The sequence below is a fragment of the Cynoglossus semilaevis genome, chromosome 19, assembly GCF_000523025.1.
Source record: "Cynoglossus semilaevis isolate Cse_v1.0 chromosome 19, Cse_v1.0, whole genome shotgun sequence".
NCBI lineage: Eukaryota > Metazoa > Chordata > Actinopteri > Pleuronectiformes > Cynoglossidae > Cynoglossus > Cynoglossus semilaevis.
In genome coordinates, this window is record NC_024325.1 from 17,289,366 (window position 1) to 17,306,320 (window position 16,955).

General features: G+C 43.9%; 1 protein-coding gene across 1 annotated transcript in view; it reads right to left on the minus strand.

Moving 5' to 3' along the window:
- Nucleotides 1-347: 347 nt before the first annotated feature.
- LOC103395719 (ryanodine receptor 1-like) overlaps nucleotides 348-16,955 on the minus strand; it is a 42,696-nt gene continuing 26,088 nt past the window's right edge. The window contains 31 exon segments of the mRNA XM_025065758.1: nucleotides 348-1,504; nucleotides 1,583-1,634; nucleotides 1,722-1,822; nucleotides 1,902-1,966; nucleotides 2,274-2,430; nucleotides 2,508-2,642; nucleotides 2,718-2,864; nucleotides 3,201-3,261; nucleotides 3,349-3,482; nucleotides 3,555-3,597; nucleotides 3,668-3,798; nucleotides 3,896-4,168; nucleotides 4,264-4,350; nucleotides 4,430-4,589; nucleotides 5,050-5,132; nucleotides 5,356-6,677; nucleotides 6,755-6,836; nucleotides 10,652-10,756; nucleotides 10,849-10,977; nucleotides 11,045-11,133; nucleotides 11,206-11,286; nucleotides 12,379-12,396; nucleotides 13,110-13,183; nucleotides 13,271-13,347; nucleotides 13,620-13,699; nucleotides 13,778-13,877; nucleotides 16,105-16,197; nucleotides 16,290-16,341; nucleotides 16,446-16,555; nucleotides 16,650-16,746; nucleotides 16,843-16,955. Coding sequence (XP_024921526.1) covers nucleotides 1,409-1,504; nucleotides 1,583-1,634; nucleotides 1,722-1,822; nucleotides 1,902-1,966; nucleotides 2,274-2,430; nucleotides 2,508-2,642; nucleotides 2,718-2,864; nucleotides 3,201-3,261; nucleotides 3,349-3,482; nucleotides 3,555-3,597; nucleotides 3,668-3,798; nucleotides 3,896-4,168; nucleotides 4,264-4,350; nucleotides 4,430-4,589; nucleotides 5,050-5,132; nucleotides 5,356-6,677; nucleotides 6,755-6,836; nucleotides 10,652-10,756; nucleotides 10,849-10,977; nucleotides 11,045-11,133; nucleotides 11,206-11,286; nucleotides 12,379-12,396; nucleotides 13,110-13,183; nucleotides 13,271-13,347; nucleotides 13,620-13,699; nucleotides 13,778-13,877; nucleotides 16,105-16,197; nucleotides 16,290-16,341; nucleotides 16,446-16,555; nucleotides 16,650-16,746; nucleotides 16,843-16,955 — 4,347 coding nt within the window. The 3' untranslated portion in view covers nucleotides 348-1,408.

A 16,955-nucleotide genomic window follows, 5' to 3' on the forward strand; every position in this document is an offset into this window, starting at 1 on the left:
TAGTACAAATCGTTACCAAAAACTTTAAATTCTGAAACAGGTCATGTCACATGTCACAACATGTTCAGTAAAAAAAACACGAGAAATATGAGAGCTGTGCTGAGCTGTTACAACTTTAGACTCCGCTCATATATTCTGCTAAATACGACGCGACGTTTTGAAGTCTTATCTCAACACATTTGAAACGTACGCATGTGTTTGATATTGATACACTGCAGATATTGATTAATATCTAGAACAAGTAGGAACAAGTGAAAAATGTGTTCATAAAAAAAACAAACAAATGTTCGACACTCAGATGATCTTATCTCATCCAGGTACACACTGACTTCTGTCTCCCACTGAAACCTGAGTCATGGACCCAGGTGACGGCGACCTTCTGTCAGTGACAGGTGATGAAGACCTTTGACCATTGTCCACCAGGAGCTGCTCAGGCGTCAGGTCACAGAGAGAAACACATGCTGCCGTCACCTGATGTGTGTGAACATGGAGGAACGAGGAGACAGACGTTCTTCAGTGAAAGACGGGAAAATAAAACCACTAATGATCTGAAACAGAGCTTAAAGAGAAAATATCTTTAAAATATTTTTTTGAATAATCTTCAAGGAAAACTTGTCTTATCTTCACTAATTAACTCATTAATTAACTCAGGCAGACCTGGATGTTGGACACTTTATAACTTAATCTTATTTTTACACTTTTATTCAACTCTTCTGAGCCTCAGGTGGAGCAGTGTGATTCCTGCCTGCCTTACAGAAGGTTCACGGTTCAAATCCATCCAGACTCCTGTGCCAGGTTGGTTTACGTCAGCGAGGAAATGAATGGCTGTGAAGACGACAGTGGAGACGTGGAGTGTTACATTACACTGGGGACGTGGCAGCTCCGACGGCCTGGGGTGACACGGTGGGAGAGTGATTGGCTTCCAGGCAGACGTTCAGTTCCAGGTCGGGTTTCATCATGTAGGGCAGTAATGTCAAACGTCACTCTGTCAACTACCACCAGGTTCTTCTTTAAGGGACATTTTTTTCTTTCATTTCATATTGAGTTCTATTCTGTAGCTGTTCAGAAGACACGCAGGTTCATATTTTCATGTTTTTATTTTAAACATTTGAAGGTTAGGGGGCGCTGTAAATGACAGTTCAATGACAAGATCAAATATGAGCCAAAAACCCGACAAGAACCATGACAGTCACAAAACAAATGACTAATTTAATGCAACATAAATGTATTATCAAAATATGTTAAACAACTATCACATTGTTTTCCAACAGAAAAATAATTAAAAACCCAAACCCTGTTAGTATGAAGGCATTGTAAATAAATTAAAAATAAAATAAAATGCTCCCCTTAGTGATGACTCGTGTGTGTGTGTGTGTGTGTGTGTGGGTTTGTGGGGTGGGGGGGGTGATCAGGAGAGTTGATCTTCATATTGTTTTCTGAAACAGTCTCCGGCAGGGAAGAAGTCCCAGCAGCGTTCCTGGTACATTTTCCACACGTACGACTCCTGCAGCAGAGACAGAGAACCAGAGGTTAGAACCAGTGGTGACCTGGAGCAGGACTGGACCAGTCTGTCCCCACGTACCTGTCCTGTGTGCTCCGTCTCATCCTTGTTTATGAGGTACATTAGGAAGAACCTGAAAATGACACAGACGCTTGTTTTGTTTGTTTGTTTGTTTTCACCACTCCTCGTCCACAGTCCGACCACAGTGGACCACACTCACATGTAATTGGCCAGATTGTGCTCATCAAACGTATGCGTCTCAAAACCGTGTGGTGTCGTGTCGAAGTAGTCACTTCCTATTCCACAGATGAAGCATTTTGTCTGCACAAGAGAAAATCAAGGGTTAAACAAACAAACAAAAAACCCCAAAACAGTTGTGTTGTTTTTGTGTCAGTTTTACCTCCATGTCCTCCTTCACCTGCTCCTGCTGGTCCCTCAGTTCTCCAAAGGCATCAATGATCAGACCTGCAGGACGGAGACAGGAAATCACCGTTTTTTAAATCCCTTTTATACAGATACAGCCTCCCAATATTTCCTGTGATGTGAGGAAACCTGGACAATTCCCTGACTGGAGTGATCCCCAAAGCTTTTTATTGAAATTACATTGTTTAACCACAGGGTGGCATTAAAACACAAAAATAACCCATGGCCGTTTGTTTCCCCAGCCTTTACAAATGTGTCAACGTACATGTAGTACTGCCAGTCACCACCAGGACAAAGTGTCCCCACCAGTATACACAGCTACACAGGAGCACACACACACAGTCTTTACCCTGGATGATGGCCAGCAGGATGACGATGACGAAGAAGAAGAAGGTGATGTCAAAGACCACGCGGTAAAGTTCGTATTCATCCCCGGCCGGATCCTCGATCTCGTCTCCGATTCCTCCTCCGGCACGGACTCCAACGTACATGTGGAACAGGTAACACTGGGGAAGTGGGTTTCAGAGTAATGGTGAGCAGAGGTCAATGAGGGGTCAGTAGTTCTGGAGGTCAGGTGACCTACGGTCATCATGTCGTCGCACTTCATGTCCGGCTCGTCCTCGTCCTCGCTCTTGTTGTAAAATTTGCGGAAGAAATTGAAGGCGACGACGGTGTAGAGATAGACGACCACGGCCAACAGGCCCACCGTCATCATCAGCTGCAGCAGGAAGAAGGCAGAGGTCAGAGGTCAGGGTTCAAGCGAACAAACACAAAGGAGTTGCGCTCACTCCACCTGTTTGCCGTTGTGCGTGACCGAGGACAGGATGGTGCGCAGAGTCTTCACACCCATGGCGATGTCCAGTAAGTGACAGGCGAAGAAGAAGTTGTTGTAATGTCCCAGCAGAGACATGATCAGGTACCAGCACAGGTAGAGGAACGTCTGCAGGAACACCAGAGGACAGGGTCAGGGCTGAGGGCTCAGAGGAACACAACTGTTGGTGTTAGACCAGTACGTGGTCCAGACCAGGTGAGGACCGGGTCCATCTCAGATCTGGTGCCTCATTATGGACCAGACAACATGTACAAAACCATAACTGCACCACCTTTCCTAATTCCTCACACACTCCAGCCCAGAAGGTGGCAGTAATGACCACCAGATTGTGGTCTGTAGTAAACAGCAACAGCAAAGCCAGCAACTGATTTAGACCAGAGGTCCCCCATGGTACTACAGTACATGTATGGTGTAGTACGCTGGTAGTAACACAGGTTTTCTTACACCGTCCGTGAACACGACACCAAACTTCCAGATCTGGTACTTGATGTCAATGGAGGTCATCCTGAAAAGACAGAGACTGCTGGTAAACACCTGTGATTAATGAATCAATGAATCAATGAATCAATGTGTTGTGAGTGCTGGTCCGTACCATGTGAACACGGAGTTGTCCGGTTCCTCCTGTTTCTTCTCGTGTTGTTGACTCACGTCCAGGGATGCCAGGTCGACGCCCAGCAGCTCAGCGATTCTCTCTCTGCCGTAGATGTCCCCGTACTTGTCCAACACCTGGACAGAGACGTTCAGTCAAAGACGGTCCACACCCAGTCCGTCCACGTCCCTCACCCCTCAGACACTCACCTTTCTCTTCACAAACTTGTCCCAGTAGTTGTTGGGGAAGGAGCTGTGACAGGAGACACCCGGTCAGACCAGTTAAAAATACTAACTTTTTTAAAACATTTTTGTTTACATACGGCGTGTTCAGGACCAGCCGATCCCACTGGCCCTTGATGTCGTCGTCCTCCGGCTGCTCGGTGATGTACAGGCCGTCGAACTCCAGCTTCCTGGCCAGTTCCTTCTCGCGCTTGAAGATCACCAGTGGAATCTACCACCAGACAATTAGTGGGCCGAATCCCACTTTATTCTCTCATATGTGACCCATATTTAATATGGTTCACCCTGGTGTGTGGCAGCCGTCCTACCTTGAGGCAGTTGTAGCCGATGATGCAGATGAAGGAGATGACCGTGTGCAGCATGGCCAGGAAGGCCAGCGTGGGCTGCATGTAGCCCGTGCTCTCCTCCAGGTAGTAAAAGACTGGGACGTCTTCGTCATCGTCGTCGTCTCCTCCCTCCAGCCCCGATCCCTCAGCATCATCTCCTGAACCTTCAAACAATCCCGAGCCCTCAAAGAGCCCGCTGCCCTCCGACAGTCCAGACCCCTCAAGGTCGTCTCCGTCGGGCGGAGTCTCAGAGACCTGGAGGAACCAGAGAGCAGAGAACTTCCTGTGACACGAGCGCCGACAGCAGACAGGAAACAGAAAGAAAGAGACTCTTTATCTTTATTTCTTACCTTGTAAAAGAGAAGAATGAAGTTCAAGGCAAAGGCGAGAAACAGTGCCAAGAACCTGAGGTTGTAGAAGTTCCTGGAGAGGTAGTTCTGTGGGGCAGAGATGAAGAGTTGTGTTGACACCGTCAGCGTCAGCGTCTCCTGTGGACACCAAAAGGCTGAACCTCACCATGAATTTGTTCCTCTGTGTTTCCAGCTCACTCCAGATCTGGAACCCTCCCTCCTTCTTCAGCTTCTTCTGTTTCTTGGCGGCCGATTTCCTCGGCTCCTCTGCATGTTGTTTCTCTTTGCTCTGAGATTCTTTCTCTGCTTTTTCTCCACCTTCAACTCTGAACAAAAACAAACAAACAACAAACAATAACTTAACTGTGATTTCTTACTTCCACTTACGGCAAAATAACGATTCACTATCAGCTGCTGTAGCAGAAAACTATGACAGAACAACCTCAGTCATTTAAAGTAGAACCAGTAGGTGGCAGCATTGAAACAAACAAGATTCAGATTTGCTTTAACAAAGACCAAATTAATAGTGTCAGTGTATTTGTCCACAATCATCAGACAAACTAAATGTTTTACTTTTTTGGAGGAAAATCTTTGACTCTCTGTTAGCACCACCTACTGGCCAGTTAGGGGAAGCTGCAAGCTGCAAAACAACAAAACTATTTGCTCTATTTATCGCCTTCCTTCTTCGCAACACACACAGTATTATTACACCATTATTATTACACCCCCCATAGGTCAGCGGTGGTACTGCAGTAAGAAGCACATTTGTGGACGTTGTGGACTTACTCTGCCTTTTCAGCCTCTGGAGGAGTTTCCTGAGCAGGAACAGGTTCAGGAGGTTTTTTAGTGGAGTCACTGTCTTCAGGAGGCTGCCAGAAACACACACACACACACACACACACACACACACACTCTGAACGCTGATACATGATTTTTTTATATCGTTATTATGATTTTTTCTGCCATTGTCTTAAGAGAAGGCGACAAAATTATGTGAAAAAATGCCTTATTATGAGATTAAAAAAAGTTTTAATTGGATGTAAAAAAAATGATTTGGACGACTTCCGACACACTTCTGCTCAGGTTTCTCACCATTTTCCTCTTTGTTATAGGAGTTCCTTCAGGGGTGGGGGGTTCAACAGGAGCCTCCACCCCCATGTCCCCCAGACCACCGGGGGCGTCCATACCTGGGAACCTCCCACCCTCTTTCTCCTGGGTGTCCTCCTCCTCCTCCTCTCCACTCCCAGTCTCTCCCGTGTCAGTCGCTGCCCCCCCCTCCTGCTCCTCCCCCGTTCGCAGTTCTCCTGGTCCGTCCCCGTGAACGTCGTCCTGCGTGGGGTCAGGCATGCTGGCTAAGATCTCCGTCACCGTGATGTTTTTAGCTCCCTCCACCAGACCTCCTCCGAACAGAGTGTACCAGATGATCATGAAGAAGCCCTTGCAGATGTTGTATATGAAGTGAAGGATGCTCATCAGGATGGTCCAGAAGAACCTGGACAGAGCCACGATGATCTCCTTACACGTCATTCTTCTGATCCTGCGGTACTGTCTGCGCAGGTTCCTGAAGGTGAAAATACTGAAGAAGCTCAACATGCTGTTGATGAAGTCTGCGAAGGCGGAGCTGGATTCAGGCTGACCTTCTTCTCCGTTACCGTCTTCTTCACCTCCGCCGACACTTCCTCCTCCTGGCCCCGCCTCCACGCCACTTTCGTCTGCTTCATCATCCTCCTCGCCCTTTTCCTCCTCTTCCTGCTCTGAAATCTGGGAGGCGATGTTCATCTCAAAGATGGTGTCCTCACAGAAGTTGACAAACATCTCCATCTTCTCAGACTCTCCTCCCTCGTTGACCACATCAAAGATGAACTGTCGTTTGGACTCCCGCACCTGCGGCATCTCCCACTGTCGACGGTTGACTTCACTGATCTCAAAGTAGATGCGCTCGATCTTCCTGCTGGCGCCCATGATTTCTATACGGCCCAGGAAAGGACGGAAGTAGTTGAGGACGCTCTCCGCCTGCTCCAGGAAGTTCTTGAGCCTGGTGTCATGAGGAACATGCTCAGACAGGTTGGTCAAAAGCACCGCGATGTTGAAGCCGATGTCTTTGGCCGGTTCCTGGAAGCGACTGGCAAACTCCTCGTAGTTGATCATGTCGTTCTCGTCGGCCTCCGAGCAGGACAGGAGGAACTGGATCTCGGACGGCGAGTACTGCTTCTGACTGTCCATGGCCTTCTGGAAGTCCTTCTTGGAGATCAGTCCTCGAGGGTCGGTGACGTAGTCACGGAAAGCATCGGAAGCTACGATGTCCTTCAGTTTGAGGAACATGTCAAAGAACTTCAGGATCATCTCCACGTTGCTGGAGGACTCCACCAACATGTCCACCATCTGACGAGCGATGGTGCCGTTCACGATATTTCCTGAGGACGGAATCAAACACGGGTCAAAACAGGACAAAAGAGAAAAACCACGGGAAGTGTTGACGATGAGTGTTTACCCTCCAACAGTGACAACAACATCACCACCATGTCCTTCTGAAGGTCCAGGAGTTCCTTCAACAGACCGATCTGACTGGAGTCCTGACACGTGACAAAGACAGGAACAAATCAGTCACAGTGGAGACACCGACGACGAGTCGGTGACAAACGACAGACGATTTTTTTCTATAGATGCAACAGTCACTGGTAGGGATGTAACGATACACTCAACACACGATACGAAATGATTTACGATTTTTTTTTGTTCACGATACAATTATTTTTGAAATGAAATGATCTCTGGACAAATTGTGACCGCCACCTACTGTACGTAGTGTGTATTGTCATGGTACGACCGCTGACTTTTTGAGATAACTCCTTGAGCCTTGGATGAATGAATCAAATTTTTCATTTCAACCAATGAGAAGTGTCACGCATCTGTATTGATCTCTGATCGATTCACGTTGCATTGTTACATCCCCCGTCACTGGTGAAGTGAATACACAGGTGGGTCAAAAGTACTCACACAAAAAAAGAGTTAACACAAAAACTGAAGTACATGTTATTATGGAATAAGTTCATTCATCAAAACTTTAACGTCGAGCATTTGAACTGAACTGTGTTTGAAGTCCTGAACAAAGCTCAAATAAGAAAGAACTGTTTTTATATATCGCACAGACATCAATATGTGTGTGTACGTGTGTGTGTGTGTGTGTGTGTGTGATAGTAGTTAAGCAACAACAGTGCCAAAGCAACAAGGAAACAAAGCCAACCACACAGCAACGGCAACGCAGACTGTCAGATTAGTGATAAGAGACGGCAAAAAGCAACATTATCAGAGTCTTCATAATAATAACAATATTAATAATAACAATAATAATATTATTAATAATAAAGGGTTAATCTGTGGGTGTCATCCACAGGTGAAAAACCAAATCCTCGGTGTTAAAGGTCAGCTCCGTCACAGGGTGTTTTCATTTCACCTGTTTTTCCGTGGTGAACGTTAGCGTCACATAAAGTCACTCAATCATAATTTAAAGTGGGTCAAAAAGTTCCAAGACAGATGTAAATACAAATATTGAACAAAAACTCTTGTGCCGCGGTGATGTCATCTCTGGACTGAGGCCCAATCGATGATGGTTCTAGATGTAAATGTTTCCATTATCACCTGGTTAAAAAAAAAACCTAATCAAATCAAAGGAACGACTGGACAAAGAGACCAGTCTGAACTGGTTTGAGTCATGAACACCAGAAACCATCTGTCTGAGGACTTGTTGACTGAATCCTTTTTAAACATTGCTTAATATTCTGGATGTGACTTTTTTTTGTTTGTTTTTGTTTTCATTACAAACTCACAGTGACCTGTGGTGGGAATCGAACTAAGAATCTAACCAGGTGGGAGTAAAACAACCTGATGAGGGAAACTAACGGACGTAAATATGCAAATATGAAACAGGTTATGGTGTTAATAGATAAATAAAATGGATACATACTTTACCCTGCATTGACCATGTGGAAGACAGTTTAAATAATGAATTATTCAGTTGTTACACAAATGAAAGCATCCTGACATTTTCAGTGTGTGTGTGTGTGTGTGTTTGTCACACACAAGTTTAAAGTCGACGCCAAATTTAAGAACCAGAAATCCCCTCTCTCTGGTGTACAGTTCAGCTGAGTGTTTACTTCCTGTTCTACAGGTCATAGGTCGGACTAGTGGGCGACACGAGGCAGGGAGGACGGTGACGTGGTGTTAAGTGCGTGGTGTGTTAGTGTTTGCTGAGCTGTGGACTGAACAGAACTGGAGCAGAACTCGGCTTTTAACCTGTCAATGTGTGATTAAAAGCTTCTGCATGCTGCGGCTAGCCGCCGTCATTCAGAGTGAATGACTGCACAGTACAGAGTGGGGAAGTCGGGGGGGTCGAGGGGCGGGGGATTTCCTGACAAGTATTTTCACCTTTTATTTGAAGCACTTAAAGGAGAAATCTTGGTCATTTTTAATGCTTTTGTTCAAGGTCAAAAAACAAAACCAAACTCTGGTCCAACTCTGAATATCTGCTCCTCAAAAACGCTCAAAACAATATCGCAAGTTCCGTGCAACATTACTAGTCCTGTAGCTGAAGCTAAACAGACAATATTTTCTGTTAACTCGACTTTAGTCGCAAAGATGTCGATGAAAAGTGGAGAATTTATTCTTTGGGCTTTTATTTTGGATGAGAATTTGACCTTTTGGGTCAAAGAGTGGCGTCACCTAGTGGTTATTTCCCTCATTTAATTGCTACATTTTATATACAATAGAATTAGAGATTGTTGGTTTTTCTTTATGACTAAAAGATGGGGTTTAACAAAACACTGGCTCATGTTGCACAGCACTTGTCGTGATATTCTGAGGACTGCACTTTCCTAATACTCGCCTACATTTGACAGGTCAGATCAGTAGCTGTCTGACAGCAGAGACCTTGATGACCTTGAACAACAGCACCCTCTGTCAGAAACGGTGGGATTTCTCCTTTAAGTTGTACCATGTGGTCTGACGTCTCACGCAGATTCAAACACTTCCTGTCAACATAATTCTCTCTGGTCTGGTCTGGTGTTGTGCTGTCGCCGTCACCTGGACAAAGTCACGGTGTAGTTTGGAGGCGGCTGACTGACAACAGCGGTGTTAACAACAACAGTAATAATGGCTCTGTTCAGTTCAAGTGACCCACTGGACCCTGAGACAGTGAGTCAACATGCACCACATCAGAAACCTGAAGCTGAAGCAGATTCTGCCTGTGATTCTGCCATTATTAACTGGATCATTATCACCAAGTACTCTGAACAAGTACTCTGAACAAGTACTACTGAGTATTTGGACCACGTTGAGGAAAATATATATATATATTTTAATTCCCCAAATTTTTAAAACAATAAGAAGAGATTTTTGTGAATAAAGACATAATGATAAAAAATAAATCTTATTGAAATAAAGTTTTATGAGAATAAGGAAGTAAAAAAATTGAATTATCACAAACATTAAAACTCATTACTCATAAACTTTTGTGTAAATATTATTTTCTCTTCGACTTACAACTTTATTCTTGAAAAAATGTCTAAATGTCACTATTTTTATTAATATAAATTAACTTATTTATCTAAGACAAGTTAATTTTTAATTTGTAATTTTTATAATTTTTTTTCCTAACAGCTGATTCTCTGTTGTAGACAAAGACCACATGTGTACAATAAAAAGGTGAAAATATTCACAGGAAACCGACTTCACTCTGAATGTATTCTTAGATGGACTACTGTGTACATGGTGTACTGTGTACATGGTGTACTGTGTACATGGTGTACTGTGTACTGGGTGTACTGTGTACTGTGTACATGGTGTACTGTGGTTTTTCTACCTGCAACAAAGTATTACTTCCTGCACATGTACATTACTAACACGTCGACCGAGTGAACAAATCAAACTGAAGTTAAACACAATCAACAAAACAGTTCAACATCAAATATATACTGTAAATATTCTGTAAATATACTGTAAATATATCTCATACATATTTTCTGAAATGTTTACTTTCCTTTTTTTTTTGCATGAAATATTTCAGGATTATGAACCAGATTTCAGTGGAACGTTACCTTCACACAGCGTTCAACAAATCCACCAACCAAATCATGACTTTTTTTATCTGTCGATTCTTTTAGAGCGACTAAATAAAGACCTGGTCCGGTCCATCTTAAGTTAAACTTTTCCTTCACAGTCATCAGTTATGGTAATGCTAGGCTACACAGAGAGTTAGACTGGACCATTCTGAGGCTCCCTCTGGGCCACATGTGGTCCACGGGGCTCTGATTTGAATAAGGTTGGCCGTCAGAGTGAACCTGTGACGTCCTGCAGACGTGTTGGTTGTCGAGTGTTGGGTTTGGACACGTACCTGCGCCAGTTTCATCATCATGTGAGCAAAGACGTGAAGGAACCCAACGATGGCGTCCCACAGTCGGCTGTGGGCCAGGGACTGCTGGTTACCAGTGCACGGACCCTGGACAGACGAGACCGCGTGGGTCAGTTTAATGAACATCAAAAAAATAAAATAAAATCCTGTGACCTTTGACCTGAAGGACCAGTCTGTACCTGGATGTATTCAGTCAGACTGTTGAAAATCTGTTTGGCCACAGCCATGGCTTTGGAGAAATTCTTTTTTCCAGGATCATCAATGACGTCCTTCCCAGAATAATACCAGTAGAAATCACTGATGGACTCCTGCAGGACACACACTCTGATTAAAACGATCACCTCATAATGGTTTAGGTTTATGACGTTTCGTCACCTGTAATCTGAGGAGATAATCCACGGTGCAGATGATGACGTTGATGGTTGTGGTGCTGCCCGTCTGCGTCCTCAGGTAGTTCTGAAAATCTGCAGTGAAGGAGAACGTTTTGATCAGAGGAGATCGGTGAAAGTGCGTCTAACGTTTGACTGAATTCTCACCGTTGTTGTGACCTTCACACAGCAGCTGCAGGAAACGAAAGAGGTCACAGGTGAACTCGTCATCGGCCATGACTTTCTCATCTACCGAAAAAGAAAAACCAGAAACATCCAAATCAAAAACAACATCCACAGAGTGAAACAGTTAAAAACTAAAACACCAAATAAAATAACAAAAAACCAACATTTATTTCTCAACTTACCAGAACCTGAGGGTTTTAATGATAAAATCTCACAGTTTTACAGTTTTATTGACTTTTGAAGCTGTTAATGAAACACAGTGAATGGTCACATGGTATAAGATAATCAGTCTGACCTCAGTCTGACCTCAGTCTGACCTCTGTCTGACCTCGATTCAACAGAAATCAACAGCCAGAAATATATTGAGGTCAACATCTGCTTCTCATGCAAATTAGAGTCAGTTAAAACAGGAATCTTTGAAAACACACACACGTGTAAATAAAACCTCAGTGTTTGAGCCACGTCACGTACGTTTCATGGTTGTGTTAAAATAAGCTGCGTCCGTCCACGTTTTCATCCTCGCTCTAACACACAGTTGATACGTGAAGTTATTTACTGTTTATTAAACAGAAATGTTGTTGTTGTTTCACCAAAGCGTCTCAAACTTAAAATACACACACACACACACACACACATAAAGAGCAGTCAAGGTTGGTGCACCGAGTCCATCAGCAGAGCAGGGAATTGAACCCTCATCACACAGTCCTTTCAATGCATTATATTACTATATATACATACATACATATATATATAAATATATATGTATGTATCTTCATCCAATGAAATAAGGGGTCATGGTTTGACCTTTGACTCATGGTGATTCTCCAAAGCTGCAGGGGGCAGTGGTTCAAAATTAAAACAAAAACAAATTGGTAAATATTGTTGTTTTGATGTTTGTTTAAATGGAAAAAAAAAGATGTTGAAAATGAAGCAGAATTCTAAATGTTAGTTTCTCTAATGAAACCAGATTTTTTTTTGGGGGGGGGGCAGAGGGGTCGACAACAGGGGTATGAACATGATTTATGATCTGTGAAGATGGAAGATGGACAGAGGCGTTCCAATCCTCTCCGTGAAGAAGGTCACGGTTAGAACCACAGAGACGTGATGATGCAGGAGTGAGATGGATGAGAGGAGGAGACGGAGGAGGTGATTTACCCCGGTCTACGTTCAAATCTGAGGAGCGTGAAAGAAGAACAGAGGAGGAGGTGGCAGTGATGGTGGAGAAGGGAGAGAGGATCAGAGTGATGACAACAAGAATACTGAGGGGAGGAGGAGGAGGAGGAAAGGCAGATGAACAATGTTCCACATAAAATACATTCCCACAGAATGAAATGACAAAAGGAGGAGCAGCTGTGGACGAATGAACAGGTGAAACCTGAATAACCAGGTCCAAAGTCAGGCTGGTAATTATTAACTAGTCACTAACGTGTTATTTCTGTGTCATGTCAAGAGAAGAACCGTGGAATTAAACAAGAAAACATACCATGCAAACAGAATAGCACAACAGTGGTTCTACTGTCAATCTATGATACAGTACTTGGGCTCCCTCTAGCGGTATGCGGGAGAAATAGACTTTTTAAAAACCGTTTGCAAAATAGTAAAATACGGGGCTTAAATCACTGATATTTCCATTGAACCCAGAAAATTAATTGAATCAGTTTGAGATTCACTGCAGTGGAACAAAGAAAAATCTAAAGAATAAAACAAATACAAACAAAGGCTCCTCCATAACAGCTTTCATTTGAACTACATCATCGTGATTTACGGTCAGTTGTGTGGTAACGGCGGTGTAAGAAGACGTGCCATGTTTTCCCCGCTGTCTTTTCAGCCTCATCAGGTAAATAATTAAAGTGTAAATATGTTCAGTAAAAAGCAGAGCTACTCACTGGTGCCCTCCTCTGAGACCATGCCCAGACCCTCGGCTTTATTCTGCCTCTCGAAGGCATTTAGATCCAGGACGCTGTAAAATAAAACCTGGTTTTAGGAGTCGCTCTGTGAACCCACCCCCCCCCCCCCCCCCCTCTCTCCCCACACCGCACATACTGACCAGCATGTCTGCATCAGAGCCTGGACACTCAAAAAGAAACCAACATCCTTCTTGTCTTTCAAGTACTCCAGCATTTTCTGACAAATGAGAGGAAAAAAAAAATGACTAAGACACGGAAGACAGATTCATATTAGAGGTCACATGTTTGTACATTTTTGTAAAATTATTTTTCAAAATTCTATCTTTTCCTGCATGTTTCTCATCAAATTAGGGCATTCAGAGAACATTTTTAAAAAATTTAAAAAGTGCTCTTATTTTGAAATCAAAAACAGGACGTAGCGCCTTCTAGCTGAAGTGTTACAACAACTTCTTGGAACATATTTTCAGTGTGTGTTTCTACAACACCTACTCGTTGAACCTCACTGTTGCCCCCGTTAAGGATGGAGATTCCCAGCTTCAGTGTCGTGGAAACCATTGGACCAGTTTCACCTACAGGACAGAAGAGGTATTACACCAGAGCATGGACTTGGTGTGAACCACACAGATGTGCGTTCTTGTTCCGTCCACCTTTGCAGGCGCTGATCATCTGCAGGACCATCTCTGCAGCTCCACGGTTGTGGAGTCTGGACTGTTGGTACAGGAGCCGTTGTTTTTCCATTTCCTTCTCCTGTGTTGGAGACAAACTCTGTGAGTGTGTGTTCACACCAACCTGGTCACAACACAACAACCACCTGCTCCACAGATGTGAGGTAAAAATGTCATGGTCATGTTCTGTTCTTACTCCATACTTACAGTCTCACCGTTTCGTCCAAAATACGTTTCACAGTTGGACAAACGTTTGTTTGTTTCAAATCATTGACTTTTTTAAAAATCCAAATGTTTTGTGAATCAAAACATCCAGAAACTCTTACAAATAAAAGTTTCTATTTTGACAGGCACAGTCACAGTCAGGTTTGTTAAAGAGTCAACTTCATTAGTTGAGGAGTTTCTAATTCTACTTCCTCACGTTTGCTGCCCCGCAGCAAGCGTTAGACTACAGGAACCAGCCACGCTACGGAGACCAGACGACCAGGTCAGACGTCCAGACCAGACGTCCAGACCAGACGTCCAGACCAGACCAGACGACCAGATCAGACCAGGCGACCAGATCAGACGTCCAGATCAGACCAGACGTCCAGACCAGATTAAAGTGTCATCGCTGCAGATCAGACACTTTAAACATACAGAAGTGGAAACTCAACATTCGTCTCCTGGGAAAAGGGAATTCTCCAGATCGTCATTCCTGCCTGGAAACATCTGACTCTCTGACAGTTGTCAACGTGACACACTGTACTGATGAATAATCTGAAATCTTCCCTCGTTTGTCTTCTGGTCAGTATTGGCAAATATTTGTGGAATAATCTGATTTAATCTGTGCAGCTTTTATTCCATTTTCAGGTTATTTTGTTGCATTACTTGGTCAAACTCTACCAACTATACTTGAAAATATTTTCTATTTTATACACATGAGTATAAAGTACTTAGTGTGGGAGCAGCTGTATGTTTTATATAATTCTACCAAAGAATTCCATTTTCTTCTCACGACTAATATTTATTCACTCTAACTGCCTTTTAATCTGAGCTTTATTTTTTGTCTGATTGGAGGAGTGAACTGTCACTGGGTCCAACATCGGTTCTGAACAGTGCTAAGAATTCTTCAGTTCCAACAAAACACAAATCAACTCACAGCATCACAAACCCCCCCTCCCTCCCCCTTCAGCCTTGACCCACTATGTGTCGGCAGTTGGGCCTAAAACTCACACTTGACTTCCCTGACTTTCTGATCGAACCTCAGTGTCAACTACTGCCAGAACTACAGTAAACCCTGTGTACTGTGTGTACTGTGAATACTGCGAATACTGTGTGTGTACTACACTGGCTTCCACTGTAGTCTGTCAGTACACTATGTGAGTGGGGGAGGAGGGGGGAGGAGGGGGGGAGAACATTGGTTTAGCATCATTCAGTTATAACAGTCTGCTGTTACAGGGGTGAGAGAGGTTACATGGGAGAGAGAGAGAGAGAGAGAGAGACAAATGGGACACATATATAGAGACTGGGAGGAAGTGACATCACGAGTCAAAGAGTTAAATCAAAACCACAGTCCATCAGGTGTATGTGGGGGGGTCGGTTCGACTCCCCAGTTTGACTGACCCTCAACTCTCACTTCACTCTGAACACATTTAAAAAAAACAAACAAAACTGTGACTAATTATAAATCAATAAATTTAAATATTGGCTCCAGTGTTACATGTTACTGTGCATACTCTCCCTGAATACTACTACGAAAGTACTATCAGTGGTACGTGTACCACAGATTGAGAACTACTGCTGAACACTATTCACGCTAAAACTCTCAGAGTGGCAGAGAATTAAATGATGCTGGGCTAAAAAAATAGAAAAAAAAAAATCCTAAGAAATAATATAACATTGTAATTACTATTGTTAATTAAACTTCTGTTGGTATTAGTGTCAGTGTATTAACAAGAACAGATCCAATCCAGATGTGTGTTTCATATACCAACTGGTCTCATTAAACTACAGTCATAATAATAATAATAATAATAATAATAATAATAATAATAACAAATCGTGTTCAGTTTTGACCTGAGAATCTCAGGAGTCGATGTTCAAAAACATCTAGACTGGATCTTTGAAACAAAAAACTACAAATGAGGCAGAAAACATTCAAACAGAGGAGAGACAGAACACAGATACTGAGACGGGACAAGGAGAGACAGACAGAGAGACAGAGAGACGAGGGCGTGAAGTCATGTGGGGATGATGATGTCACTCAGTGCGTCGAAGAGCTACCGCTCCATTGTGTTCCTGCTGCCCAGCCCCTGGTCGCCCATTACCAGTTCTGACTGTCGCACCTCAAAGGACATCTCATCCTCAGCACTCTCCACCACCTGCTCTGCTCCTTCTTCCTCCTCATCAATGTGGCAGCTCTGGACAGAAGAGGAGGAGGAGGAGGAGACCGTGAGCGTTTGTGTCCAAATATTAACACTTGCTTCCATCAGCTCTCTGCCGTGAGACTCACCTTTGCCATAATGTCGGCATAAGCCATATACAGATGGTCTGTGTCCAGTTTACTGTCAGGGGACACAAACAAACAAAACAAACAAACAAACAAACAGAGGTTGTCAAAGGGAACATTTCTTTTGTCTTCACAGTGGCAGTGGGACCGGACTCGAACCTCTTCTCCGTCAGAGCCGTCCGACTGAAGTGCAGAATGAGCTGATGAAGTGGATCTGGTTTGGTTTCCTTCTCCTCTTCTTCGTCTCCTTCCTCCTGCTCCATGGCTTTCTGGGATGGATATGGAACAGTGGGGTAAAAACACGGTCAATGTGGTCAACGATTAGCATTAGCATTTTGTACACGAGCCCCCCCGCCCCCTCACCGACAGGTCGTCTATCATCCTGTCTTCGAAGGAACAGCCCTCGGTGTGAATCCAGTTGCGTTTGTATCCTTCGAGGAACATATTTGAAGCTCTGTGTCTGCAGTTGAAACAACAACCCAGAGTTTGGATGATTTTATCAGGTTCTGTTACAGATGAAGTCGGCGTCACTCCTCCATACTGAGGTGTTTCCCACCTGGGAATGTTGTAGAGAGGCGTCATCCTGAAACAGGCCACCACGGCCCTGCGTCTCTGCTTGGACAACAGTTTGTGCCACACCATCTTCTTGGACTTGAAAGGATGCTCCGT